The sequence below is a fragment of the Loxodonta africana genome, chromosome 11 (assembly GCF_030014295.1).
Source record: "Loxodonta africana isolate mLoxAfr1 chromosome 11, mLoxAfr1.hap2, whole genome shotgun sequence".
NCBI classification, from domain to species: Eukaryota; Metazoa; Chordata; class Mammalia; order Proboscidea; family Elephantidae; genus Loxodonta; species Loxodonta africana.
Genome location: NC_087352.1, coordinates 16,760,874 through 16,786,921, shown reverse-complemented (window position 1 = coordinate 16,786,921; position 26,048 = coordinate 16,760,874). Strand labels below are relative to the sequence as shown.

The following is a 26,048-nucleotide window of genomic DNA, read 5'->3' as shown; positions in this document are numbered from 1 at the left end:
GAAGGGGCGGGGGATCAGATTCCTGGAGCCTTGGAGGGATTGAGGTTAGGGATCTAGACTCTTGGATGCTGAGACAATACAGGCTAGGAGTCAGGACTGCTGAGTTGTGAGTAGATCTCGGAGCCTGGAAGTGTGGCTTTGAGTTGATGGGGCAGAATGGTTTGTCCAGGTCCCTCAAGGAGGAGAGAGTAGCCCAGATTCCTGGATTCTGGCCAAGGCAGGGTCTAAGTGGCCAGTGTCAAATCTCTACCTCAGATCCAGGTGAGAATTCTGGTGTAGACTGAGGAGGACACTCTCAAGAGGGAGGTATGGTGGCTATATGTGGCTGGAGGGGCAAGATTACAGAACCGGTACCAGAGGAGTGCAGTCACTGGATAGTAGAAATCATTACGGCCTTGGCTGCTAACGGAAGGACAGGAGGTGCAAGTCCACCAGAGGTGCTCGTAAGAAAGGCCTGGTGATCTACTTTTTAAAATCAGCCATTGAAAACCCCAGGGAGCACAGTTTTTTTTTTTTTTTGAAAACCCCAGGGAGCACAGTTTTGCTCTGACACACACAGGATCATCATGAGTCAGAGCTGACTCCAGGGCAACTGGTTTGGGTTATTTTTGAAGGGGAGGAGGGCTGGAGGACGGGGCCTGGAAGCCCCCTAACTCCCACGAGATCCAGTTGCCCTAACTCCCACGAGGTCCAGTTGGTGCCACCCAGCCAAAATTTCTGCTTGAGTGAACAAAGTTTGAAGCTAGCGAAATCCAGAAGAGGGACCTCTGCGAATGACTGGGAGTGAGTATGAAATTTCAACTTAGTATCCATTCTGGACTCTGCTAAGGGCTTGCTGTGTGACCACCCCCGAGCTCAGTTTCTTCATCTAGGAAATGGGAAGAGTAACGTCCTTCCGGACCAGGAAGGAAGCAGGCCGGATGTGAGGATGGGAGAATCTAAACCAAAACCTGATTAAATTGATGTGGGAAGGATTTTCCCAGGAAGTCTACCTCGAACAGAGGTTGAAAGTTTTCGCCCTTTACGCGTTTGATTGACAGCTTGCATGTTTGAGGGCGTGGCCACGCTCGGAAGCGCAGCGGTGACGCCACAAAACCCCGGAATCTCCGTGACCGTCACTTCCCTTTTTCCCTACCCACCCCGCGCGTCGACGCTCAGAAACCCCGCCTCTTATCCCAACGTCATCACGGCCGGATGCGATGGACTATAAAAGCCTTGTGGCAGTCGTCATCGCTCATTAGATCTAATCCCGAGGTGACTACTGATTTCATGCTCGACGCCGCTCGACCCCGCGGCCGCTTGTCGCCACAGCACTTAGGGTACCCCGTGATACTTTAGTCCCCGAGCCCGACGCCTGAGGGCGAGATGAACGCGCCGGACTCCCGAACCGCCCGGACCTACGATCGCTTCTGGCTGCGCGAACCTGCGCTCCTATCCCCTGGGTGACGCACAGTCCCAAGCTGGTGAGTGAGAGGTCTGTGTGCCTGGGTCCTTAGGGGGTGGGGGGACCAGACTCCTGCTTACTAACCAAGGAGAGGGCTCTGGGTTCCGAGGCAGGGGGGCCCGGGGCTGGGACTCCTGGTGCTGAGGAGGGGTCTGGTTGCCTGGACTTCCGGGTTTGGAGAGGGCAGGGGTGGGGCTGGACTCTGGGTCTCTGGAGGGAAGGCCAGGCTGGGGTCCTGGATTTAGGATGGAGATGGGATTGGAAGCCTGGACTCCTGGGTCTAAGGGAGGCGGGGTCTGGGAGCCAGACTTTTGGGTCCCTGATGAAGGAACCATCTGGGGGGTGGGAGTATCAGAATTTCTGAGTCTTCGAGGGAAGAGGATGATGAGGGCCTGGATATGTCAACCTTCAGGAGGTTGACAGAACTGGGGACTAGGACTTTTTCTGAGGAGAAGCAAGGAGAGGACCCTTACTCTTGGTTCTTGGGACTGGGACTTCTGGGTTTCAGGAAAGACGGGGCTGGGGGCTTGGACTCTTGGGCCTAAGGAAGGAGACTGGACCTAGCCAGGCTCCTGGGTATGGAGTGAGAAGGAACAAGGGAACCAAGGATCAGAGATGGGAGTGGCTGGGATCAGAAAGGAATTCAAGGCGGAGAGTCTCATGTTGCTATTTGTGTTATTTCCGTTGCTGTGACTCAGAGTCATGCCCTGATGCCATACCCTAAATGGCACCTAAATTTTATTTGTTTTTTTTCCTCCCTTTTCGCAGTCCAGACAGATGGCTCCAGGCCAAGTGCCCCCTCTGGCCACCCCCTGGAGGGATGCCCACCCCTTCTTCCTACTGTCTCCGCTGGTGGGCCTCCTTAGTCGGGCCTGGAGTCGCCTGAGGGGCCCAGGACCTCCAGAGCCCTGGTTGGTGGATGCAGTAACAGAAGAAGCTGCCCTTGATGGAGAAGCTAAGGCTTTTCTGACCTTCCACCATGCCACCTGGGGTGGGCACCCTCAAGGAGAGGCTGAAGACAGTAGAGCAGCTGAGGAGGATGGAGAAGCAGATGGGAGAGTCTGCCCTGGCCTCAAAGCAAACAGTTCTTTTCTTGATGCCTTAAATGATGATGACAAAGAATATGGTGAAGAAGAAGCAACTAATGTGGCTAGAGTGCAGGGAGGTGAATTTACATGTGGCCAGCCTGCTCCCTCACTCCCCAACCTTCTGATAAGAACCCTGCAAGACCCTCCTGGGGAGGAAGAGTCTGAGAAAGAGAAGGAAGCAGCTGAGGAAGGAGTTGCCAACAATACAGAAATGATCAAGGCCTTCTCTTATCCCCTATCACCCTGGGAGTGCTGCCCAGGGGTGGAAGAAAAAGACAAGGGTAGAGAAGCTGTAAAGAAAGAAGCTCTCAGGACCTCTACTGCTCCCTTATCTCCAGGCTCCAAGCCCAGTGCTTGGGTGTGTTGTCCAGGGGAGGGAGAGGAGGAGGAGACAGATGAAGAAGTTGTTCAAGCCACTGAAGAAGAAAGAAGAGCAAAGAAGAAAGAAGCCACGAAGACCTCCATTTCCCCGTCATGTTCAGGCTCCAACCCCAGGGCCTGGGAATATTGTTCGGGGGAGTCTAAGGAGGAGACGGATAAAAATGCAAAGGAAGCAGCTGAGAAAGAAGCTGACCCTGAGTCACAGTCCTCCAGTCTAACCCCAAGGCCTCTGCTCAGGGCCTGGGAGTATCAGCCCAATAAGAAAACAGAAGAAGATGAAGAGGATGTTGAGGACAGCGTTTCAGGGGCAGCTAAGGAGGTGATAGAAGCTGAGGATCCCTTTCCCATCCTATCCACAAGTGCCTTCCTGAGGGCCTGGGTGTATCGGCCAGGAGAGGACACAGAGGAAGAAGATGATGAAGACAGTGATTCAGGAGCAGCTGAGGAGGAAGGAGAAGCTGAGGGTCCTTCCTCCATCCCATCCACAAGTGCCTTCCTGAGGACCTGGGTATATCAGCCAGGAGAGGATTCAGAGGAGGAAGGTGAGGACAGTGATTCAGGAGCAGCTGAGGAGGAAGGAGAAGCTGAGGGTCATTGCTGCATTCCGTCCACAAGTCCCTTCCTGAGGGCCTGGGTGTATCAGCCAGGAGAAGACACAGAGGAGGAGGAAGAATATGAGGAGGATGAGGATGGAGTAGGTGATTCGGAAGCAGGTGAAGGAGCAACAGCTGACTCAGGGCCACATCCCTCCCTTCACACCCAAAGTGCTCTTCTCAGGACCTGGATTTATCGACCTGGAGAGGATACAGAGGAAGAGGGAGCTGCTGAGGAATGGGGAGAAGCTGAGCCCAGTCCATTCCGAGTGGCCATCTATTTACCTGGAGAGAAGCCACCCCCTCCCTGGCCTCTTCCTAGGCTGCCTCTCCGACTGCAAAGGCGGCTTAAGTCCTTAGAAACCCCAACCCAGAATCCGGATCTTGGGATTCCCCTAAAGGCCACAAAGGTGAGTACTGAGGGTGCAGATTCTTGAGGTTTAGGGAAGGGGGCGGTCTAGAATTCCTGGTCTGGGAGAGGAGGGGCTGGAGGCCCTGACTTCTGGGACCCCAAGGGGTTGCAGGGGATTGCATGGGAAATCTGTTGGGTTTTGTTACCTATAACGCAATCCTTTGCAAGAAGCTGGGCTCCTGGGATTCCCGGGGGGGGGGGGAGGGAGCAGTTGTGACTCATGTTAGCCCCTAGGGAACCACCTCTGTCATCAGTGATTCAGGTGGAAAATCCTGTGGCAGGCAGGTGACTAGCCAGATAGCATTTCTGTGTAACTAATTTTTGTTTCTTTCTTTCTGGTGTGGCTGTGTGCATTTTCTTTATCACTGTGTCTCCATGTGTCTGCTCGTCTGCCCCAAGGTGCACTTCTCAGAGAAAGTCTCTGTCCATTACCTGGCTGTCTGGGCGGGGCCGGCCCGGGCAGCCCGCCGGGGTCCCTGGGAACAGCTGGCCCGGGATCGCAGCCGATTTGCCCGCCGCATCGCTGGCGTCCAGGAGGAGCTAGAACCCTGCCTCACCCCTGCTGCCCGGGCCAGGGCTTGGGCACGCCTCGGGAACCCACCGTTTTCCCTGACACCCGTACCTGTCCCTACCCAGACCACGCCTTCCTCCTCCGTCCCTTCTACGTTCCCAGTCCCTGCCAGGCACCAGAGCCCCGCAGTGGCCACACCCGTTTCCGCCTCTGCGTGCTCATCCTTGTCTCCTTGGCTGAACCTCGGGGGGAGGCGTGGCTAAGACCACGTGGTTTGTGTGTTATTTATTTTTTTTAAGTGTTGGTTTATATAAAGAATAAAGCCTTTTGGTTTCTAAGGAGCAACGCCTCGGTGTGTCTGAACTGACAGTATCCACCACTCCTGGGTCCCCGAAATAGTTGGGAGGAAGAGTTAGAGCGAATGACGGTAGAGGATTAAAAACTACATTTCCCACCATCCCTCAAAATTGCCTCTTCCCTGTCCTGAAGGGCTTTTTGAAATAAGGGCTGGTGGGCTTTGTAGTTTTTCCTTAGCTTACTCCTAAATTTTATTAACCTCGAGACAATTATCTTCCCAAGGGGGTTGGGGACTGGACTAATATGTTCTTAAAAAGAAAGAGTGAAGCTCAAGTTGTCTGCCTTCCTAGAGGGTCATCCCCCTACTGGGTTTTACATGTTGAATTCCTCAAGGCTTTTTTGTTTTGTTTCTGCTGTTAACTGCCCTAGGGGCCACTCCGACTCATTGCAACCCCAAGCACAAGGAAACAAAACACTGCCCAGTCCTGTGCCATCCTCACGATGGGCTGTGGATCAGAACATGATCTATAGGGTTCTCATGAGCTGATTTTCAGAAAATCTTCAGGCCTTTCTTCCTAGTTTGTCTTAGCCTGGAAGCTCTGCTGAAACTTGTTTGACATCATAGCATCACACAAGGCTCCACTAACAGGTGCATGATGGCTGCACAGGAGGTGCATGGGCCAGGAATTGAATCCAGGTTTCCCGGCACTGACGCGCCAATGCCTCATCCTCAAGGCTGTCTGATTTCTGATTTCATATCTATAAGCCCAGTCTCCATAGTCTCAATATTTCTTATTTTTGAAATTTAGCTAGCAGTTATGCACGCCTTGTGGGATTGTGAGGGCCCCAAAGGAGTTAATATTTAGAGCAATGTCTGTCAAATAGCAAAGGCTATATAAATGTTAGCTAGTATTAATACAACAGTTAAGCACTCAGCTGTAAAAAGATGGGCAGTACTAACCCACCCGTGGGAGAAAGACCCGTCAATCTGCTTCTATGAAGTTTACAGCCTAGGAAACCCTATGGATCAGTTCTACTCTGTCTATTGGGTCACTATGCGTCAGAATCAACTAGCTGGCATTCAACAACAGCATTACATTTATTCTCTCGCCCACACGTCTTCAATTACCATTCGAGTTTACATTTCCAGCCTAGAATTCTCTGACCTTGTAAGATATATCTATGAATTCAAAGCAGGGGTGGGCCAAATGTCCTTTACCCTATCCAGCCTCCTATTTTGTCATTCTCTGACCTGTTAGGTTGTTAGTTGCCATCGAGTTGGCTCCAACTCATGGCAACCCTATGTATAACAGAACAAACAGTGCCCAGTTTTATGCCATTTTCATGGTCATTTGTATGCTAGAGTCCATTGTTGTGGCCTCAGTGTATTTTGAGAGGCTTCCAGCCTCCGGGGCTCATCTTCCAGCATCTACAAACAATATTCTTTTGTGATACATAGGATTTTCATAGGCTAATTTCCAGAAGCAGATCACCAGGCCTTTCTTCCTAGTCTGTCTTAGTCTGGAAACTTCGCTGACACCTCTCCACCATGGGTGACCCAACTGGTATTTGAAATACTGGTGGTATAGCTTCCAGTACCATAGCAACAGGCAAGCCACCACAGTACAACAAACTGACAGACAAGTCATGGCCTGTTATATAAATAAGCCAAAAATGGCCATTGTGTGTTGGCCCATTTCTTCAGAACAGTCTTAGCCCATTAGTTCAAAAAGCCTGCTGGTGCCAAACTAAAAAGTGTACATATCCGATTGTTTTAAAAATAGCCCAAATGAGCTTATTTTTGGCCATTTAGAGCCTGCTTGTTTTATGTACCCCATGAAACCATGCCCAACAGGTGCTAGCCCTAGATAAGATACAACCCCGTTGCCTTTGAGTCGATTTTATAGTGACTTAAAAGGACAGGGAAGAACTGCCCCATAGGGTTCCCAAGGCTGTAAATTTTTTTTTAATTGTACTTTAGATGAAGGTTTGCAGAACAAACTAGCTTCTCATTAAACAATTAGCACACATATTGTTTTGTGACATTGGTTACCAACCCCATGACATGTTAACAATTTCTCCTTCTTGACCTTGAGCTCCCTATTATTAGATTTCTGTCCCCTCCTGCCTTCTAGTCCTTGCCCTCTGGCTGGTGTGCCCCCTTGGTTTCATTTTGTTTTATGGGCCTGTCTAATCTTTGGCTGAACGGTGAACCTCAGGAGTGACTTCATTACTGAGCTAAAACGGTATCCGGGGGCCATACCCTCAGGGTTTCTCCAGTCTCTATTAGACCAAGTAAGTCTGGTCTTTTTTTGTGAGTTAGAATTTTGTTCTATATTTTTCTCCAGCTCTGTCTGGGACCCTCTATTGTGATCCCTGTCAGAACAGTCAGTGGTTGTAGCTGGGCACCATCGAGTTGTACTGGGCTCAGTCTGGTGGAGGCTGTGGTAGTTGTGGTCCATTATTCCTTTGGACTAATCTTTCCCTTGTGTCTTTGGTTTTCTTCATTCTTACTTCCTCCTGAAGGAGTGAGACCAGTGGAGTATCCTAGATGGCTGCTTACAAGCTTTTAAGACCCCAGACGCTACTCACCAAGGTAGAATGTAGAACATTTTTTTTATAAACTATTGCGTCAATCGAGCTAGATGTTCCCATGGTCCCCACAGTCCTCAGCTCAGTAATTTGGTCCCTCAGGGAGTTTGGATGTGACTGTGGAGCTTCCATGACCTTGACCAAGGCTGTATATCTTTAGAGAAGCAGATCACCACATCTTTTTCCCACAGAGCGGCTGGTGGGTTCGAACCGCCGACCTTACAGTTAACCATTTTGGTTAACCATTGCCCCCCAGGGCTCCTTGCTGTAGTTATAAGGACCCCAAATGGCCGCTAGGGCCCAGATTCCCCACGTTGTTGCAGAGGGAGTCCTTCCTTCTGTCCTCTGAAGGGGGTGGTCCCTTGCCTTCTTCCCCCTCTGCTGGCTCCTAGAGGGGAACTGCCCCTGCATGCTGCTGTCAACGGGTCGACCCAATAAAGTTTGTCGTGCAACACTCCCATCTCACGGTCATTTTCCTTGGTTAGATCTGAACTTCCCCCAACTCTCTCACTTTCACAGTATCCTTTCATATCCACAAACCCACCAAGCCCCCTCCCACTTTTAAGACCTTTGCTTGAGCTGAAATGTTCCCACCCCTGCTCCCTTTTGCTCAGCTAGTTTCTCGAAAGTAGTATTAAAAATAAATAAATAAAAACAGTTGCCATCAGTTCAAATTAGACTCATGGTGACCCTATGAGTGTCAGAGTAGAGCCGTGCTCTATAGAGTTTTCAATGGCTGATTTTTTGGAAGCAGATTGCTAGGCTTTTCTTCTGGGTGGACTCAAATCACCAGCCTTTCCCTTAGCAGCTGAGTGTGTTAACTCTTTGCACCAGCAAGGAAGCAGAATGAAAGTCACTTTTTTACACATCTGGCTAACTTGTGGCTCGATGCGTTTTTCTCCATAGCAGATGAGAATTTCACTCTTTTTTTGTTCTTCAAAGCCCATCTCCCATGCTTGACTGTGAGCCCGGTGAGGGCAGGTGCTGCTGCAGAGCCCACTACCGTCAGCCCAGGACCGACACCCAGTCGGCATCTAAGACATATTGGTTATTATTAACGTGGTGCAAAAGCAGGCATGTTAGGGCCCTTTCTCTTAGTTAACAGGCACAGAACCTGATGAGGGGATGACATTTTATTGGGTTACTCACACGCCAGCTTCCCATCGAAGCTGGACAAGCAGATGGCGAAGGCTTGGAGCGGGCAAAGAGGGAAGCGGAAGTCCATGGTGAACGAGTCTGGGGCCACGCGGCCGAACTGAAGCACCAGGTACTCCGCTGTAGGGAGAGTCAGGAACTAAGCCTTCCCTAGATCCCTCATGTCCCTGCTGGGGGGCACCTGAGCTGAGAGAACTACAACTCCCAAGAGGATGTGCGGCAGGCAGCCTTACAAAGCCCGGCTCCTGGATCCTGACTCTTAGCAACCCTATAGGACTGAGTAGAACTGCCCCATAGAGTTTCCAAGGAGCTCCTGGTGGATTCAAACTGCCCTTTTGTTTAGCAGCCATAGCTCTTAACCACTACACCTCCAGAGTTTCTTCTGAAGGCCTGTTGTTGTTGTTGTGTGCCATCAAGTGGATTCTGACTCATAGCGACCCTATAAGACAGAGTAGAACTGTCCCATAGGGTTTCCAAAGAGCAACTGGTGGATCCAAGCTGCCGACTTTTTTTGGTTAGCAGCCTGAGCTCTTAACCACTTCGTCACCAGGGCTCCCCTCTGAAGACCTAGTAAACTACAATTCCCAGAAAGCTGCGTAACAGCATGGTGTCTGCCCTGCCTTGAAAAATGCCCAAGTGCTGATGGGAGAAGTAGTTCTCGCCAGCTGCCTTGCTCAGGCAAGCCAGTTCCTGGGAGCTCACAGTCATCCGGATGCACGATCTGGAAATTCTTGACCGAGGCCCGAGTGACGCGACCATGGAAATTGAGCACGTAGGCGCCGCTCTCATCGCTCCACGATGGGGGTTTGTTTTGCAGCAGGATCAGCCCCTGGTTGGCTCCTCGCTGGAGGCGATTCAGTAGTGACTCCTGTTCCTAGAAGGTACAGTAGGGAGGGAGAGTGGCTGTTTACTTACCACCAACTGACCTGCTTTTTTTTCTCGGACATAGAACTTTGGGGCCCTATTCTCTGCTCTCTTAGACACGAGAGTCTGACAAAGCCCTCCTGGATTCACATGTGACCTACCACTGCCTCCTCCTCCTTTGAGGGACTCACATTTTGTGGCTGGACCCTGATTCTCCGGTTCTGGGTGTCGAATCCTGGGATGATCACAGTCATTTTCCGGGGTCCCCGGAATCCCAAGACGTTGGTCTCCTGGGGGCATTATGCTCCAGTTGGCTTGGTTTCTCTTCCCTTCCCACCGCCCTGCTCCGTTCTCTCTCTCATCCCCGGACACTCACATAACACACAGCCCCCAGCTCCTCCCTGATCTGGGCAGTCTCTGGGAAGAAATTCTTCCGGTCAGGGTTTATCCCATTATCAAAGATGGTGAATTTGGTGCCCAAGATATTGGATCTGTTCCACAAGGGGAATAGAAAAAATAAAAGTCATAAGAATTGTTACTGTGCAGCTGTATGTGAGGTGTTTTCCCATGTCATCTTTCATTGATGCTTCCCATCTACTCTCTAAGGTAAGAATTACATTCTCCTCGAACAGAGGAAAAACTAAGATTCAATGAGGTGAAGTCCTTTGCCAGGAATCAGAGGAGCTGGGATTCAACCCCAGATCTATTGCACTCTCAAGCCTCAGCTCTTAGACACTAGGTTCTCCTGCCTCCAGAGAAACCTCAGACATTGCATACATTTTTCCTTCCTGTCTGTGGGTTTTTTTTTTTTATCTGTGGGTTCTATCTCCCCTACTCTTTCAGTCCTCCCAGCCAAAGCTCGTTCCCTCAGAAACCAGTATCCACAATCTCAGCCCCCACTTTCTTTGGTGCGCCATGTTTTTTGTCCTCCTACCTGGCCCTTTTAAGGACCAGGCTGCTTCCCTCTAGAATGCAAGAACTCACACATTCCAGGTCGATTCTCCCACAGGACTTAAAAGTCCCAGAATCTTGCCTCTCAAGAAATAAAATGTCTTAAATACCAGCCCTTGCTCCAAAGCCTTCAACTCTTCTAGTCCCAACCACCTTAGGGATACAACCTGAAGAACTACAAAACCCATCATGAGCTAGGAGAAATGGCCCTAGAGCAGGTGGAACTTGTGCTCTGAGGCCTGTTGGAAACTGTAGTCCACAAATCCCCTTCTTTCTCCCTCCCACGGACCCCACCACCTGTTTCTCACCCACATCGGGGCTCTGCCCACCTGACTTTGCCCACAAAGTTGTCCCCATCCCGAGACAGGTCTGTAGGGTCCAGAGAGATGAGGTAATTAGAGGTTTTGCTCCTTTTTCTCTTACGCCCAGCCAGAAGGAAGTGCTGTGGATGGGAGGAACAGCCCATTAGAACTCATTTCTGGCATCTGGCTAAGGTTAGTGGTCCGAAGGCAAGAAAATGCTACATGCCCATGCCAGAAGAGAGGGTGAGGGAGTACTATCAACCCAAGGCTTACTGGGAGATGTGATTTTTACTGAGGAAAGTCATAGGCTGGCTTCTTAAAGGGAACTTTGCATCTTAGCACCTCCCCCGCTTTTCTTCCATTATTAGGTTGGGGGTTGGGCTTAGCCCAGGTTGAGACCAATGTGAATCTCATAGGCAGGGCCTGGCTTTGGGTAATAGCGAAAACCTTAACTTGGAGCGTTGGGGCAGGACTTTGGCAGAAATTTCATTCGGAAAAAATAGGCCTGGCTCTGAGTACTGAAAAAGCCTTTTTATAGGAGAGATGGGGTACCCTAAGAAGACTGGGCCACACCGAAACCAAAAACCAAACCTGTTGCCCTTGGAGTCAATTGTGACTCATAGTGACATAATAAGACAGAGTAGAACCGCCCCACAGGAGCCCCAGGTGGGTTCAAACTGCCGACCTTTAGGTTGGCAGCTGTAGCTTTTAACCACTATGCAACCAGGGTTTCCGGGCCACACTGGGAGGGGGGAGTGGAGGGTGGGGTTCCTCCACGGACCGGGTGGGGTTCTGTAAGGGGCGTGTCTTGGGCCCAACAAAAAAACCACTGCCGTCTAGTCAATTTCAACTGCTGGCAACCCAATACGATAGGGCAGAACTGCCCCGTAGGATTTCTAAAGCCATAGTCTTTACAGGAGCAGATCACCAGGTCTTTCTCCCACAGAGTGTCTGGTGGGTATTAACTGCTGACCTTTCGGTTAGCAGCCTAACCATTGTACCACCAACCAAGGCCAGGCCAATTCCAACGGAGGGTCTGCAAAGGGTGGGGTTTAGGACTCTGAGAAGGCGTGGCATACCCATATCTAGAGTGGGCAAGGCCTAATTATGAGATGGGTAGGGCCGAGGCCCCTGGGCTCTGTGAAGAGTGCCTCCTGCCTTTGGAGTTGAGGGATTGTAGCTTACTGGTAAAGGGTCCTGGTGGCGAAATGGTTAAGGGCTCGGCTGCTAACCAAAAGATCAGTGGTTCGAACCCCCCCAGCAGCTCCATGGGGGAAAAGACCTGGCGATCAGCTCCCTTGAAGATTACAGCCTAGGAAACCCTATAGGACAGCTCTACTCTGTCCCACGGGGTCGCTGTGTTATAGTGACTTGATAGCACCTAACAACAACAGCTCTGTGATGAGCAAAGCCTGGATTGGTGAAAGTATTAGCCCCCTCCCCCCTCAGAAGCCGGCGGGACGTCTCCCTGGGCAGTGAGGCTTGCTCCCAGGGCTACAAGGACTGCGTGGCTCTAAAGAACCCAACCACACCTTCCTGCCGTCTGCAGCCTCTAGGTACAGGTAGTAGAAGGGAAACATTCCCTTGTCTACGCCGCGCTTGTCCCGGCTGATGCGGCATTGAACCGTGTGGCCCCGCATTGCCGGCCGCAGCACATATGCCTCCATGTTCTCGCCCAGCCGAGGCCCGGGAGCACGGAGTGGCAAGAGATGCGTGTTCCCCACGTCTCCACTTCCTGAGCCGTCCTCGCCTTCCGGGTACGGGGGCACCTCCTCATAGACTGCCGCTGGGAAATTCCTCATTGCAAACTCCGACTCCTCTTCCTTCACGTCCAAGTCTTCGCCCTAGCCATGTGCCACACTCAAAATTGAAGGACAAGCAGGCCCCAGCCTTGCCAACTACTGACTGGCCATCGCTACTCAGGATTCCACCTTCTCCCGCCTCCATTTTCTGCCTATTGGTTAAGCATCTTAACCGCCTGACCTACCGCCTTACTGATTGGCCAGTCCGTTTAGGGGCCCACCCAGCCAGGACCGCGTCATTGGCTGCTTGGCCTCGCCCACATCAGTTCAAATCCTCCAGATTCATTTGATTGATGGCGCTCACACAGAGCCTCTGGGAGCCCAATCACAACATACTCGTTGCTGGACCCGCCCACCAGGAAACAGGGCCTCTGATTGGGCCACAGAATTTTAGCTCCAACCCACGGCAAAGCCGAGGCTGCCCCTCCCCCTCCTCCTCATCCATCCAGACTTGGCTGTTCTTCGTCCCACCTTGCAAGTCAAGCCTCCAAGTTGCCACTCGCTCTCCATTCCGGGTGGTCCCAGACTGTGCCCCCTGTATTCGTCTCTGCCATCCTGGAATTCGCTCATGTCCTCAGCACTGGCCCCTGGGAGGTGGAAGAAGCCGGGGACTAAACTCAGGTTATTAAAAAGACAAGAAAGAAAATAAGACCAAAATGGATGTTAGAAGAGACTCTGAAAGTTGCTTTTCAGTGTAGAGTAGTTAAAGCGAAAGGAAAAAATGATGAAGCAAAACAGCTGAACAGAAGATTTCAAAAGGTGGCTCCAGAAGACAAAGTATTATAATGAAATGTGCAAAGTCCTGGAGATAGAAAACCAAAGGGGAAGAACATGCTTGGCATTTCTCAAGCTGAAAGACGTGAAGATAAAATTCAAGCCTCTAGTTGCAACACCAAAGGATTCTACAGGGAAAATAATAAAGGATGCAGGAAGAATCAAAAGAAGGTGGGAGGAATAGACAGCCACTGTACCAAAAAGAATTGATTGACATTCAGTCATTTCAGGAGGTAGCATGTGATCAAGAACCAATAGTACTGGAGGCAGAGGTCCAAGCTGCTCTGAAGGCATTGGCAAAAAACAAGTTTCCAGGAATTGACGGAATACCAATTGACATGTTTCAACAAATGGATGCAGCGCTGAAGGTGCTCACTTGTCTATGCCAAGAAATTTGGAAGACAGCTACCTGGCCAACCGATGGGAAGAGATCCATATTTGTACCCATTCCACAGAAAGGTGATCCAACAGAATGCAGAAATCATTGAACAATATCATTAATATCACACACAGGTCAAATTTTGCTGAAGATTATTCAAAAGCAGTTGCAGCAGAACATCGCCAGGGAACTGCCAGAAATTCAAGCTGTATTCAGAAGAGGATGTGGAACCAGGGATATTTATCATTGCTGATGTCAGATGGATCCTGGCTGAAAGCAGAGAATGCCAGAAAGATGTTTACCGTGTTTTATTGACTGTGCAAAGGCATTTGACTGTGTGGATCATAACGAATTATGGATAACATTGCAAAGAATGAGAATTCCAGAACATTTAATTGTGCTCATGAGGAACCTGTACATAGACCAAGAGGGAGTCATTCAAACAGAACAAGGGAATAGTGCATGGTTTAAGGTCAAGAAAGGTGTGTGGCAGGGTTGTATCCTTTCACCATACTTATTCAATCTGTATGCTGAAAAAATAATCCGAGAAGCTGGACTGTATAAAGAAGAACAGGGCATCAGGTTTGAAGGAAGACTCATTAACAACGTGTGATGTGCAGATTACACAACCTTGCTTGCTGAAAATGAAGAGGACTTGAAGCGCTTACTGATGAAGATCAAAGACCATAGGCTTCAGTATGGATTACACCTCAAGATAAAAAAGACAAAAATCCTCATAACCAGACGAATAAGTAACATCATGATGAATGGAGAAAAGACTGAAGTTGTCAAGGATTTCGTTTTACTTGGATCCACACTCAACACCCATGGAAGCAGCAGTCAGGAGATCAAACAATGTATTGCATTGGACAAATCTGCTGCAAAAGATCTCTTTCAAGTGTTAAAAATCAAAGATGTCACTTTAAGAACTAAGGTGGGCCTGACTCAAGCCACGGTGTTTTCAGTCTCCTTACATATATGTGAAAGCTAGACAATGAATAAGGAAGATGGAAGAAGAATCCATGCCTTTGAATTATGGTGTTGGTGAAGAATATTGAATGTGCCATGGACTGTCAAAAGAACGAACAAATCCGTCTTGGAAGAAGTATAGCCAGAATGCTCCTTAGAAGCAAGGCTGGCAAGACTTTATCTCACATACTTTGGACATGTTATCAGGAGGGACCAGTCCCTGGAGAAGGACATCATGCTTGGTAAAGTAGAGGGTCAGTGAAAAAAAGGAAAATCCTCAGCGAGATGGACTGATACAGTGGCTGCAACAATGGGCTCAAGCATAACAGTGAGGATGGCACGGGACTGGGCAGTGTTTCATCCTGTTGTACGCAGGATTGCTATTTGTTGGAACTGACTCAATGGCACCTAACAACAAGCAAGGATGTCAAGGTCTCAGAGATGGCAGGGTCACCAGGGCTAGCTGGAGAAGGCCTGAACTCCTGGGTTCCCAGCCCCTGCCCATCACCGTCACCTGCCAGAGTCTCCTCTTCCCCCATGCACACGGGTGTCTCCTGGGTGAGGAGACTCTGAGGACAGGGAGAAGTTCGATTTCTCCCTTTCTCTAATCCCAGATGGGAATTAAGTGTAGGGGGAGTGAGGATAGAGTTTGGGATGATAATTAAGAATCTTGTTGTTGAAATCATTGGCCACGCCATTAGAATAAAAGAGAATATTTCTAAGCAGAATATTATTCATCAAAATGCATGAATGAAGCAGTGATCCATGCTGCAACATGAATGAACCTTCAAAATATGCTCTGCAAAAGAAGTCAGGATAGAGGTGGTCTTTGAGGAGGATGAAGGGAGTGACTGTGAGAGAGACCACAGGGGGCTCTTGGGGATACTGGCTCCGTTTCTTGGCCTGGGCAGTGCTTACATGGTTATATTCACTTTGTGATAACTCACTTATGCACATTTTGAACATCTATTGTTCTTCAAATGTCTATTGGCCTTGAAAGTTTATTGAGGCCAGTCACAAAAAATCACACATTGTACGAATCCATTTATATGAAGTGTCCAGAATAGGCAATTCCATAGAGACAAAATCTAGTGAAACTGGGAAGGATGCAGGGTGACTGCTAAAGTGTATGGGATTTCTTTTGGGGTTGATGAAAATGTTCTAGAATTGATTGTGGTGATGGCTACACAACTCTGTGAATATACTAAAACCCATTGTTGATTTTGTTGTTGGTTTGTGACTTAGGATACCCCATGTGTTTACAGAGTAGAACTGCTCCGTAGGTTTTTCTTGGCTTCAATCTTCATGGATGCCGATCACTGAGCCTGTTTTTCCCACAGTGCCACTGGTTGGGTTCAAACCAACGACCACTTGGTTACCAGCTAAGTGCAAACCATTTGCACTATCTAGGGACTTCGTACTAAAACACACTGAAATGTAAACTTTAAGTGGGTGAATTCTATGGCATGTGTATTATATCTCAATAAAACTGTCACCCAAAAAGGAGGGGAGTGTCATATAGTGATTGGGGATTTGAGGCATGCACCAGGGGTTCAGGTTTCACCCCAATGTCCCCCGGAATTACCATGTCGTTGGCGGGCTGGCCAACCCCTGCGTCGCCAAGTCCCCGGAGGCTGTTTATAAGGTGGGGGAGAGACGGGAACGTCCTCCATGGAGACTTCCTCCAAATCCGGATCTGAACTGTCTGGACGCCAGGATAAGGAGGGGGAGTAGAGACCGGTTTCCTGAGTACTGGGGGTTGTGAGGGGGGAAGGGGCTGGAGACTCAGATTCCTGGGCCTCTGAGGCCAAGAAGGTTCAGGGCCTGGACACCTGGGTGTGAGGGAGGAGGGGTCTAGGAGCCAGAAGCCTGGTTTCCCGAGGCCTTGGGAGAGCATGCACTGACCTCCCAGACTCCTGGGTTCCAGTGGGAGGGGAGTTCTGGGGAGTTCCAAGGGCTCCAGATTACCTGCTTCTGTTGGGAACTCCAGCGGACTGAGCTCGCTGCTGCCATCTCCACCGCAGCTCCCAGTGCTGAGGGCACTGTGGGCACCAGAGCGCAGACGTGCCTCTGGAACGTCTTCCTGGAGGAAAGGGCTCCCGGGGCCTGGGAGAAGGTGCAGCGACGCTCATTAAAACCATCTACAAATCCCTGTGCTTGGCGAAGAAGACCCGCCCCCTCACTGGTCTTTAGACAAAAAAAAAAACAAAACAACAAAAGAAAAACGATGCCGTCAGAATCGACTCATAGGGTCCCTAGAGGACAGAGTAGAACTGCCTTATAGGTTTCCAAGGAGACGGTGGCCGTCCTTTTGGTTAGCAGCCAGGCTCTCAACTCCTGCTGCCACCAGGGCTCCCGGGCTTCCAGACATTGCCCCTGAATTCGCTCGCCACCCAAGACCCCCCAGACCCACTCAGTCCCCAAACTCATGCTAAAGCTCAAACAAGCACAGTCTCCCAGCTAAGTTGTTGCAGGCTGGATTCAGAAACAATCCCATGACGGTCTCGCGTAACCTGTTCAGGACCCCTACTCTAAATTACTCAGGCCCCGCCTCCCAGGGCCCACCTCCCAAGCTCCTCTGATCCTGCCCTCCGGCTCTTCCAAGCGGCCGCCCCAAACACTCGCAGGCCAAGCCACCGGCTCTCCCGGCCCCGCCCCCGAACTCTGCTAGGCCCCGCCCCGCACTCGTCCTTCTAGGCCGTCCTTCGGCTCTCCTAGGCTCCGCCCCCAGCTCTACCTAGCCCAATCCTGAGGTTCTCTCGAGCCCCACCTTGGCCCACCGTGCCCCGCCCCCGACCTTTGTCTTGCCCTACTGTTGACGCCTGCGCACGCCCTGCAATGAGGCTCTCCTAAACTCCGAGGGCACTGGGTGGGTTAAACTCTATGGGGCAGTTCTACTCTGTCCTATAGGGTCGCTATGAGTTGGAATCGACTCGATGGCACTGGGTTGGTGGGTTAGCCCTGGTCAGCAGCCCTGGTGGTGCAGTCGTTTCGGTCTCAGCAGAGTACCGGCAGGCCACGCCCCTCGCACGAAAGTTGGCCCCGCCCCGGACTCACAGACCCCCGCCGCCAAGCTCTCCAGACCCCTCCCTCCAGACCACTGCCCCTTGCCTAACCCAAGGAGCCTTTCCTCACCGCTGTCACTCGCGAGGCGCTCCTCCCGTCGCCTTGGTCGCCGAGACCACAGGGAAGCATCAGGGTTGGCCTGAACCATGAGTGGCTCTTGGCGCTTCCGTCGCTGCTTCTTCTCAAACAGCCGCCGCTGCAGGAGTGGGCGGGGAGGGGGGCGTGGAGGCCAAGAGCCCAACGAGAAGACAGGGGTTAGGTGGGGCCTGGGGAAAGGGGAGGCCTGCCTCGGAGGGAGGGTCCATGGACCTCTTTGTCCCCTGGGTCCCAGGTGTCTGGGTCCTGAGACCCTGCTCCCTCAGACCCAGGAGACTGCCCTCTGGCTCTCTCCTTCTTCGAGTCCAGGCACCACTCCCTCCTCTCCCATGGACTAAGGAACCCTTGTTCCTTAGAAATTTTCAAGGCTTATCACCAGGGTTTGTTTAGGCTCCCAAATTCCCATTTCCCAGTAGAAGAACCCGAGACTCAGAGACAGCCACTGAGGACCTGGAGCCCCAGAGCAAGTCCTGAAGATGGGGATCCTGTGGAGGTAGGGAAGATGGAAGAGTGGAGTGCTGATTCTTGGGCCAAAGTACCTGCTGCTCCAGTTTCTGCAGCCTCATGGCGGCGAGCTCATCCCCCAGGGTCCTGAGAGAGATACAAGCTCGTAGTGACAGCAAGCAGGACATCCCTAGTTGTCCAAGAGCCCCTCCTTCCCTATGCTCAACTTGGGGTTCTGAACACATGTGAGGTCACAGAAGGTATGGAATCTGCTCTACCAGTTCTGAAGCTCTTTCTCCCAGCACTGGCCCACCTAGAATCCAGTAGTCAGGGATCCTATTCTCAGGACTTAGGAGTCCAGGCCCCATCACCCTCCTCCCTCAGACCCAGGAGTTTGGGGCCCCAGCTCTCTCCCTCAGACCCAGGATTTTGGGGCCCCAGCTCTCTCCCTCAGACCCAGGAGCCCCAGCCCCCAACGCCTTCCTGCAAGCCTGGTGGTACTGAATATTGCAAACACAGTTATGAGGCAAGAGCTGAGTTCCTCCTCCCCCCCAAACCCATTTTCCTACTCACTCTTTATTCCATGTGTCATTCTCCTGAGACATTCTGGAGAAACAAGAATTAGGGACCAGATCCAACATCCCAGTGAACTCTGCTTTTCAACACCTGAACCTAAGACTTAGATCTCCTGGACTGCAAATCCCATTGCTGTCGAGTCAATTCCAACTCATAGCGACCCTCTAGGACAGAGTAGAACTGCCCCCATAGAATTTTCTAGTCTGTTGTTATCTTTACGGAAGCCGACTGCCACCTCTTTCTCCCACAGGGGGGCTGGTGGGTTTGAACTGCCGGACCATTCTGTTAGCAGCCAAGCACTTAACTGCTGAGCCACCAGAGCTCCTCTCCCTGAATCCCAGCATCCTCTCCTGTTAGGGGGCCAGAGGCCTGGTTTCAGCTTTTATCACTATCAGGGGCCCAGGAGTCCAGTTCTGGCTCCCCCAAGTAACTAATTCTCTCCCAGCCTATAGTCCAGTACCTTACTACCCTAGACCTAAGCACCAGAACTCAGGCCTCTGGGCCCCAAACACCTGGCGCCTAGCGTCTCCAAGACCCAGCACCCACCTGTCTGGGATCCTGGAAACTCCCTCTGTTCCCCTTGTGCCGAGTAGCCACTCACATTCACGCCTCACTGAATTGCCTCTGTGGCCAATCTCGAAACATACCTGACCCTCTCTTTGGGAACTGGGCACCTAATCTCTGGGTCTAGGGGAAGTAGGCAGGGAAAAAGAGGACTCAGAGGGAGGGGGGATTCCCACTGGGACCTGCCCTGATCCAGCTCCCTCCTGGCCCCCAGGCTCCACTTTCAACAAATGACCCCCGGCCACAGCTGCAGCCAGGCAACTTGCTCCAGGGGTTCTGAATTGGAATGACATGCGGTGTTCCTTAAAGGGACCCAAGAGAGGCCCTATTGCAGTCTAGCTGTACACCTGGAGAAACTTATAAACTGGGCTGTACAATGGCTAAGGAGCGTTAACTTGCAGCCGTTTCTTGGGGCAAAAATGAACGGGAAAACCACAACTCCCATGAGGCAATGGGGCCAAGATTTCGGCCGAGGTTGACTCATTTTCTCCCAGCCTGCAGGGAGTTGTAGTTCAAGAGTCTCTGCTCTCCTTTTGCTTAAAAGGAAGCAAGTGTGGCGTCAGAGAGGCTGGGCTTCCGAGAAGGAGGAGGCGAAGTTTTCGAGAACAGGCCAGAGGCTTCGGCGAGGGGCGGGGCCGATAGAAGTAGCGGAACGGGCCCGAAGCCAATCTTCAGCGTGGACCAATCAGTCTCTGGGGGCGGGCCCTAGAGGGCAGGTGGGCGGGGCCTATAGGGGAAATCACCAAGAACGCACCGGAGGTCCTTACCCGGGAGTACGCCCTCTGCGGTGCTGGAGAGGTGAGTGGAAGGGGCGTTCAGACTCCTGGGTCCTGGGGAGAAGGGAGCCTGAGGGGCCAGAGGGCTGGAAAACTGGATGCCGGAGGAGGACAAGCCTGGCGCCAGAACTTCTGGGAAAAGAGGAGGCTGGGTGCTTGGACTTTTGGGTTTGGTCTTGGGGGCCAGGGGGCCAGGATTCCTGGGTCTGAGGAAGACGGGGACTGAGAGCCTAGACTCCTGGGTCGGAGGAAGGAGGGACTGGGAGCCCGGAATCCTGGGTCTAGGGGGACTAGACGCCTTGAGCCTTGGCTTTTGGCTGGGTTGGGGGCGCGCTGGGAGTTCAGACTCCTGGATCTTGGAGAGGAGGCTTGGGATAGACGTTGTCCACCCCCGCCCCCCACAGACCACACCGCCATGCCTCCCGCTGGGCCCCGCGCTGCCCTCCTCCTCCTGCCGCCGCTGCTCCTACTGCTGCTGCGCACTGTTCTGACTGTGCCTCTGGAGCGGGGGGCGCCCAAGAAAGAGGAGAGCCCCGCGACCGAGAGCCCCGTGAGTGGTCCTGCCCTGCTCTTCAGCCGGGTGTTTGCCGTGGTCCTACAATTCCCGGGGAAGCCCGTGGCCCCAGGGGGGGATACTCCAGTGACTTCCCTGGCCCCAGGGACTGGTGCGGCTTGTACTTTGCCTGCAGTTCTTTGCTGTCTGGGGAGTTTGACATTGTGCAAAACTGGGGAGGGGACGGATTTCCAAGTCCTGGACTGTGGGGATTGGACTTCTGAGATGTGGGAATTCAGGTCAGATTTTAAGTGAAAAATCTGTCACCCGTCTAAATCTCCCAAATCTTTTAAGTCCCCCCAACCCAGAAAGAATGTGAAAAAGAACTACAGTTCCCAGAACCACGTAGGCAGGTGATGTTAGCTGACTGGAGGCAGTCTTACCCATCTATGAACTCATGGGAGTTGTAGTTTTAAATTATGAAGGCACACAAGAACTGTCCGTTTATTAATTCAAACATGTGTTTATTGAACGCTATGTAATCTTCCTCTCAGGAGAGTTGAGATTTAATGATCCATTATCCTGATTTGTGGCCTGAATCTTCTTGCTACAGCTCCTCCTCGGGATGGGCAGACCATGTATGTTGTTGTGTGCCATGGAGTCGATTCTGACTCATAGTGACTCCATAGGATAGAGTAAAACTGCCCCATAGGGTTTCCTAGGCTGTAATCTTTACAGAAGCAGACTGCCACATCTTTCTCCTGAGGAGCAGCCAGTGGATTTAAACCACCAGCCTTTGGTTAGCAGCCAAGCACTTAACTATTGCACTTCCAGGGCTCCTTAGGTCGTGTATAGCAGCTCCCCACCTAGTGAGTTAGGTCTGTGCACTGTGAAATCCTTGCAGGCATCAAAGGGCAACTTTGGGTTTGCTTTTCCTTCATTCTACACATTTCTTGAGCCTATGCTATGAGCCAGGCACAGTGCTAGTTTCTAGGATACAGCCATGTGCAGGCAGTATGCCATTACAGACCAGCCCGGCTCGCTGGGAGATGGAAGACAAAGGCAGGCTCTGTGAGAATGGATACCAGGGGTGATGGTCAGTGAAGAAGGGATGCTTGAGCTGAGATCTGAGGTGGGAGGGAGGGGAAGATATTAAGTTGGGAGTAGGGGAGGTGGAGGGAAGAGCATTCTAGGCAGAGAGAACAGCCTGGGCAAAAACAGTGTAGGAGAAAACATAGTGAGCAGAGGGATGTCAAGGAGGCCAGTGTGGGTGGAGCAGAAAGAGCAAGAGGGAGAGGGACAGGAGATGAGTTCAGAGAAGGAGTGGGGCCAAATTATGCTGGGCCTTTTGGGCCGTGGTGGAGAGTTTATTCTTTATTTTAAAGCCAGTAGAAAACTGTTGTTGGGTGCCTGTGAGCCGACCACATCTGACAGAGTAGAACTGCCCCATGGAGTTTTCCAGGCTGTGATCTTTATGGGAACAGATCACCAAGTCGTTTCTCCCACAGAGCTACTGTGTGTGTTCGAACTGCTGACTTTTCAGTTAGCAGCTGAGCGCTTAACTGTTGCACCACCGGGGCTCCTTATAGGAAGCAGTAAACCCATCGCCATCCAGTTGATTCTGACACATAGTGACCTGATAGGACAGAGTAGAACTGCCCCATAACGTTTCCAAGGCTGTAATCTTCGTGGAGGCAGACTGTCACATCTTTCTCCTGAGGAGCAGTTGGTGGGTTCGAACCACTAACCTTTTGGTTAGCAGCCGTGCTCCTTATGGAAAGCCATAGAAGGTTATAAATAGCAAAAATGACAACATTGATAGTTCCTGGGGTCCCTGAGTGGCACAAAGGGTTTAGCACTTGCCTGCTAACTGTAACTTTGGCAGTTCAAATCCACCCAGAAGCGCCTCGGAAGAAAGGTCTGGTGATCTACTTCAGAAAGGTCACAGCCATGAAAACCCTATGGAGCGCAGTTCTATTGTCAAACACATGGGATCGCCATGAGACAGAATCAGCTGGAAGGCAACTGGTGTGGTTTTTGGTTAAATGAGGTACGGGGCACTGTATTAAGTGTTTATGTTAACTTATCTAGAGCCCTGGCAGCACAGTGGTTAAGTGCTTGGCTGCTAACAGAAAGGTCAGTAGTTTGAACCCACCATGTGCTCCACAAGAGAAAGATGTGGCACCCTGCTTCTGTAAAGATAACAGCCTTGAAAAGCCTACGGGGCACTTCTACTCTGTCCTATAGGGTTGGTATGAGCCGGAATCAATTTGCTGGCAATGGGTTTTTTTATTTTTAATTAACTCATCTAATCATTGCAGCAACCCTGTGAGGTCGGTACTCTTATTAACTTCACTCTGAAAAACCAAAACCAAACTTCTTGTCATCAAGTCGATTCCGACTCATAGCGACCCTATAGAGCAGGGTAGAATTGCCTTATAGTTTTTCTAAGGAGTGGCTGCCCTGGTGATGCAACAGTTAAGCACTTGGCTGCGAACCTAAAGGTTGTGGGTTTGAACCCACCTAGCAGCTCTGCGGAGGAAAGACCTGGTGAACTGCTTCCATAAAGATCACACCGAAGAAAACCCTATGGAGCAGTTCTACTGTGTAACACTTGGGGTCGCCATGAGTTGGAACTGACTCGATGGCAATGGTTTTGGTTTGGCTTTTGGTTTGTATTCACCCTTTAAGCACCCTCGCTGTGGGAGGTGTTGGTCTGTGCATTTACCCATGTGATTTGCATTTCATCTCTTCTACACACCTGGGAAGAAGGCAGGTGAAAGCTGTGACCCAGAGGGTTAGGCAACTTGCCTGAGGTATATAGCAGAGAGGGGCTTTGAACTGGGGTCTCTGGCTCCACAGCCTTTGTCCAGGACCCTGGGTGCCTCAGCTTCTATCCAGGGGAACAGGGCCACGACTTTGCTTAGGAAAGGTACCAGAGAAGGGCAGAGACTGGGGCTGCTATGTCCATCCTTGTCACTTCAGGACACAGGCCTGTATTACCACCGATACCTCCAAGAGGTCATCAATGTGCTGGAGACAGATGGGCACTTCCGTGAGAAGCTGCAGGCCGCCAATGCCGAGGACATCAAGGTGCGGCGGGTGAGGGGGTGGGGAGGAGATGATGCATGCCCGAGGACAGAGGCTGGGAAAGGTCTGGCTTCCCCAAAGGGGCCGTGAGTGTTCAGTGTTCAGCCCTGCCCGTTTTCTACATCATAGGAAATGGGAAGCCCGATGTAAGTTTCTCTCTTGAGGGGGTTGTTGTATGAATTAGCAATAACCGCCTCTTCAAGTACTTAACGTGGCACATCCTAAAGCTGCAGTAAATGCCAGTCCCTTTTCGAGGTCCATAGCAGGAAAAGGGTGTGATGCTGGTGCTGTGATTTGAGCCTAAACTCCAGGACTTCCACCCTGAGGAGACACTACACAGAGTATTACTAAAAAGTACCAGCTTGGTCATCGGACCACCCAGGGCCTTCAAAACTAGGGTGTTGAGGCTGAGGGTCTGGGACCCTCCCCTGGGGAGTCATGTTGGGCCATGAGCAGGGGAGGGAGGTCAGATCTCCTGGGCATCAGAAAGCTTACAAAAGTTTCCAGAAAGGACAGAGCCAGGATGAGGCCGCCCAGCATGCTCTTGCCCCAGCCCCCAGCCTGACCAGTACCTCCTGCCTGTCCGGTCAGAGTGGGAAGCTGAGCCGGGAACTGGACTTCGTCAGCCATCATGTCCGCACCAAGCTGGATGAGCTCAAGCGGCAAGAGGTGTCGCGGCTGCGAATGTTGCTCAAGGCCAAGATGGACGCCGAGCAGGAGCCCAGTGAGCACGGTGGGACCAGGTGGAGTGAGGTGGTCTTGGCTCCTGGGCATCCACGTAGTTTTGGGGGAAGCAAGTAGGGCCTCCTGGGACCTCATTTTTTCCTCTTACAAAATGTGCATGGAGGACGTTGGTTCAGTGGTAGAATGCTCACCTGCCATGCGGGACACCCCAGTTTGATACCTGGCCAGTCTACCTCATGTGCAGCCACCACCCACCTGCCAGTGGAGGCTTGCGTGTTGTTTTGGTACTGAACAGGTTTTTGTGGAGCTTCCAGACTAAGACAGACTAGGAAGAAAGGCCTGGCGATCTTCCAAAAAGTCCTATGCATTACCATGATGTGATTCATAACCAATTACAAGGATGGTGCAGGACGCAACAGTGTTTCATTCTGTTGCGCGTGGGGTCACCAGGAGTTGGGGGCCAACTTGACGACAGCAGCTAATGACAACAACGAAATGTGCGTGGAAGACTGCTTGAGTTTGGTTCTTAGCACAATTGACTACTAATATTACACTGTATTTTTACTTGTTTATTTTTTATTTACCCCACTAGAAGTGATTCGAATTTCCTAGCGTTTATTTCTGAGAGTATATTCTGTCTTCTGATCACTCAGAAAACAGTAACACCCATCTTAGGTCCTGTCCCTCCTCTGCCTCAAACCTACCTGTACTAGTTGTCTAGGGCTGTCATAACAAAGTACCACAAAGTGGGTGGCTTATCAGAACAGAAGTGTATTGTTTCAGTTCTAGAGGCCAGAATTCTGCAATCAGATTGTCAGGAGACCCATCCTCTCTGAAGGCTTTAGGAGAAGTTCTTCCTTGCCTCTCTGGTGACAGTTGGCAAACCTTGGCGTTCCTTGGCTTGTAGCTGCCTCACTCCAATATCTGCCGCCATCTTCACATGGCTGTCCTTCCTCTCTGCCTCTGTGTCTCCTCTCTTTTACGAGGACACCACTCAGACTGGGTTAGGACCTACCGTACTCCAGTAAAGGAGCCCTGGTGGGGCAATGTTTAAGCGCTCGGATGCTAACCTGAATGTTGGCAGTTCAAACCCACCAGCAGCTCCGTAGGAGAAAGACCTGGCAACCTGCTCCTATAAAGATTCCAAAAAAAACCCAAACCCACTGCCACCGAGTTGATTCCAACTCATAGCAACCCTATAGGGCTAAGTAGAACTGCCCCGAAGATTACAAGACTGTAAATCTTTACGGAAGCAGACTGCCCCATCTTTCTTCTACAGAGCAACTGCTGGGTTCAAACCACCAAACTTCTGCTTAGCAGCAAGTGCTTTAACGACTGCGCCACCAGGGCTCCTTCACATGAAGATGACAGCCTAGAAAATCCTATGGGGCAGTTCTATTCTGTCGCATGGGGTGGCTATGAGTCGAAAATCAACAATGACAAATACTCTTGTAAGACCTTATTTTAATGACTGATAATATCTTCAAAGACCCACTTTCCAAACAAGATCCCATTCACAGGCTCGGACTTCAGCATATTCCTTCAGGGGATACAAATGGGCTTATAACACCCACAGCCCATGGCTCCCCAGTGCCCTGGGGATGAAGTCCATGTACCTCATGGCTCCTGAGGGACCCCCCTGACACTGCTGCCACTCCTGCCCGCCTATTCCCCTGGTGTGTTTGTCCTCACCCACCCCTCTGCATCAGCGTGTTTTCTAATGTCTGGAGCATATCACATCTCTC

General features: G+C 51.2%; 3 protein-coding genes across 13 annotated transcripts in view; 2 read left to right on the top strand and 1 right to left on the bottom strand.

The window, feature by feature from the left end:
- The first annotated feature begins 1,233 nt into the window (after window positions 1-1,233).
- On the top strand, window positions 1,234-4,813 carry PPP1R15A (protein phosphatase 1 regulatory subunit 15A). Its single transcript, XM_003406822.4, has 3 exons — window positions 1,234-1,463; window positions 2,213-3,916; window positions 4,318-4,813. Exons 2-3 carry the CDS (start codon window positions 2,222-2,224, stop codon window positions 4,690-4,692), a joined length of 2,070 nt encoding a protein of 689 aa, XP_003406870.1. The 5' UTR covers window positions 1,234-1,463; window positions 2,213-2,221; the 3' UTR covers window positions 4,693-4,813.
- Window positions 2,721-20,080, bottom strand: TULP2 (TUB like protein 2). Of its 4 annotated transcripts, XM_064294011.1 has the most exons (9): window positions 17,650-20,080; window positions 16,483-16,620; window positions 12,864-13,003; window positions 12,123-12,434; window positions 10,618-10,730; window positions 9,714-9,828; window positions 9,529-9,627; window positions 9,176-9,347; window positions 2,721-8,593 (listed from the first exon to the last, which is right to left on the bottom strand). In XM_064294011.1, the coding sequence occupies exons 1-9, from the start codon at window positions 17,726-17,728 to the stop codon at window positions 8,460-8,462; spliced, it is 1,302 nt and encodes a 433-aa protein (XP_064150081.1). In that variant the 5' UTR covers window positions 17,729-20,080; the 3' UTR covers window positions 2,721-8,459. The 4 variants fall into 4 exon arrangements, with proteins under 4 accessions (XP_064150081.1, XP_064150079.1, XP_064150080.1 ...); XM_064294009.1 differs by having other exon boundaries at window positions 8,476-9,347; XM_064294010.1 differs by having other exon boundaries at window positions 8,476-9,347; window positions 12,864-12,979.
- NUCB1 (nucleobindin 1) overlaps window positions 19,966-26,048 on the top strand; it is a 28,241-nt gene continuing 22,158 nt past the window's right edge. For 5 of the 8 annotated variants that reach the window (XM_023543260.2, XM_010586520.3, XM_023543259.2 and 2 more), the window contains exons 1-4: window positions 19,966-20,058; window positions 20,441-20,586; window positions 23,515-23,622; window positions 24,211-24,352. In XM_023543260.2, coding sequence (XP_023399028.1) covers window positions 20,452-20,586; window positions 23,515-23,622; window positions 24,211-24,352 — 385 coding nt within the window. In that variant the 5' untranslated portion in view covers window positions 19,966-20,058; window positions 20,441-20,451. Of the gene's footprint in view, window positions 20,059-20,242; window positions 20,587-23,514; window positions 23,623-24,210; window positions 24,363-26,048 lie in introns of those variants that run through there. The other 3 variants (XM_003406520.4, XM_010586519.3, XM_023543262.2) reach the window with 3 other exon arrangements.

What these genes read in the sequence shown, in the direction of transcription:
- PPP1R15A (XM_003406822.4), top strand. Translation starts at nt 2,222, where the DNA reads ATGGCTCCAGGCCAAGTGCCCCCTCTGGCCACCCCCTGGAGGGATGCC. An exon ending in TTCCCCTAAAGGCCACAAAG is followed by an intron (nt 3,917 to 4,317) that starts GTGAGTACTGAG and finishes GTCTGCCCCAAG; the next exon opens with GTGCACTTCTCAGAGAAAGT.
- TULP2 (XM_064294009.1), bottom strand. Translation starts at nt 17,728, where the DNA reads ATGGTTCAGGCCAACCCTGATGCTTCCCTGTGGTCTCGGCGACCAAGG. An exon ending in GCGCCTCGCGAGTGACAGCG is followed by an intron (nt 16,621 to 17,649) that starts GTGAGGAAAGGC and finishes ACCTTCTCCCAG; the next exon opens with GCCCCGGGAGCCCTTTCCTC. An exon ending in AGGCTGCAGACGGCAGGAAG is followed by an intron (nt 10,731 to 12,122) that starts GTGTGGTTGGGT and finishes TCCCATCCACAG; the next exon opens with CACTTCCTTCTGGCTGGGCG.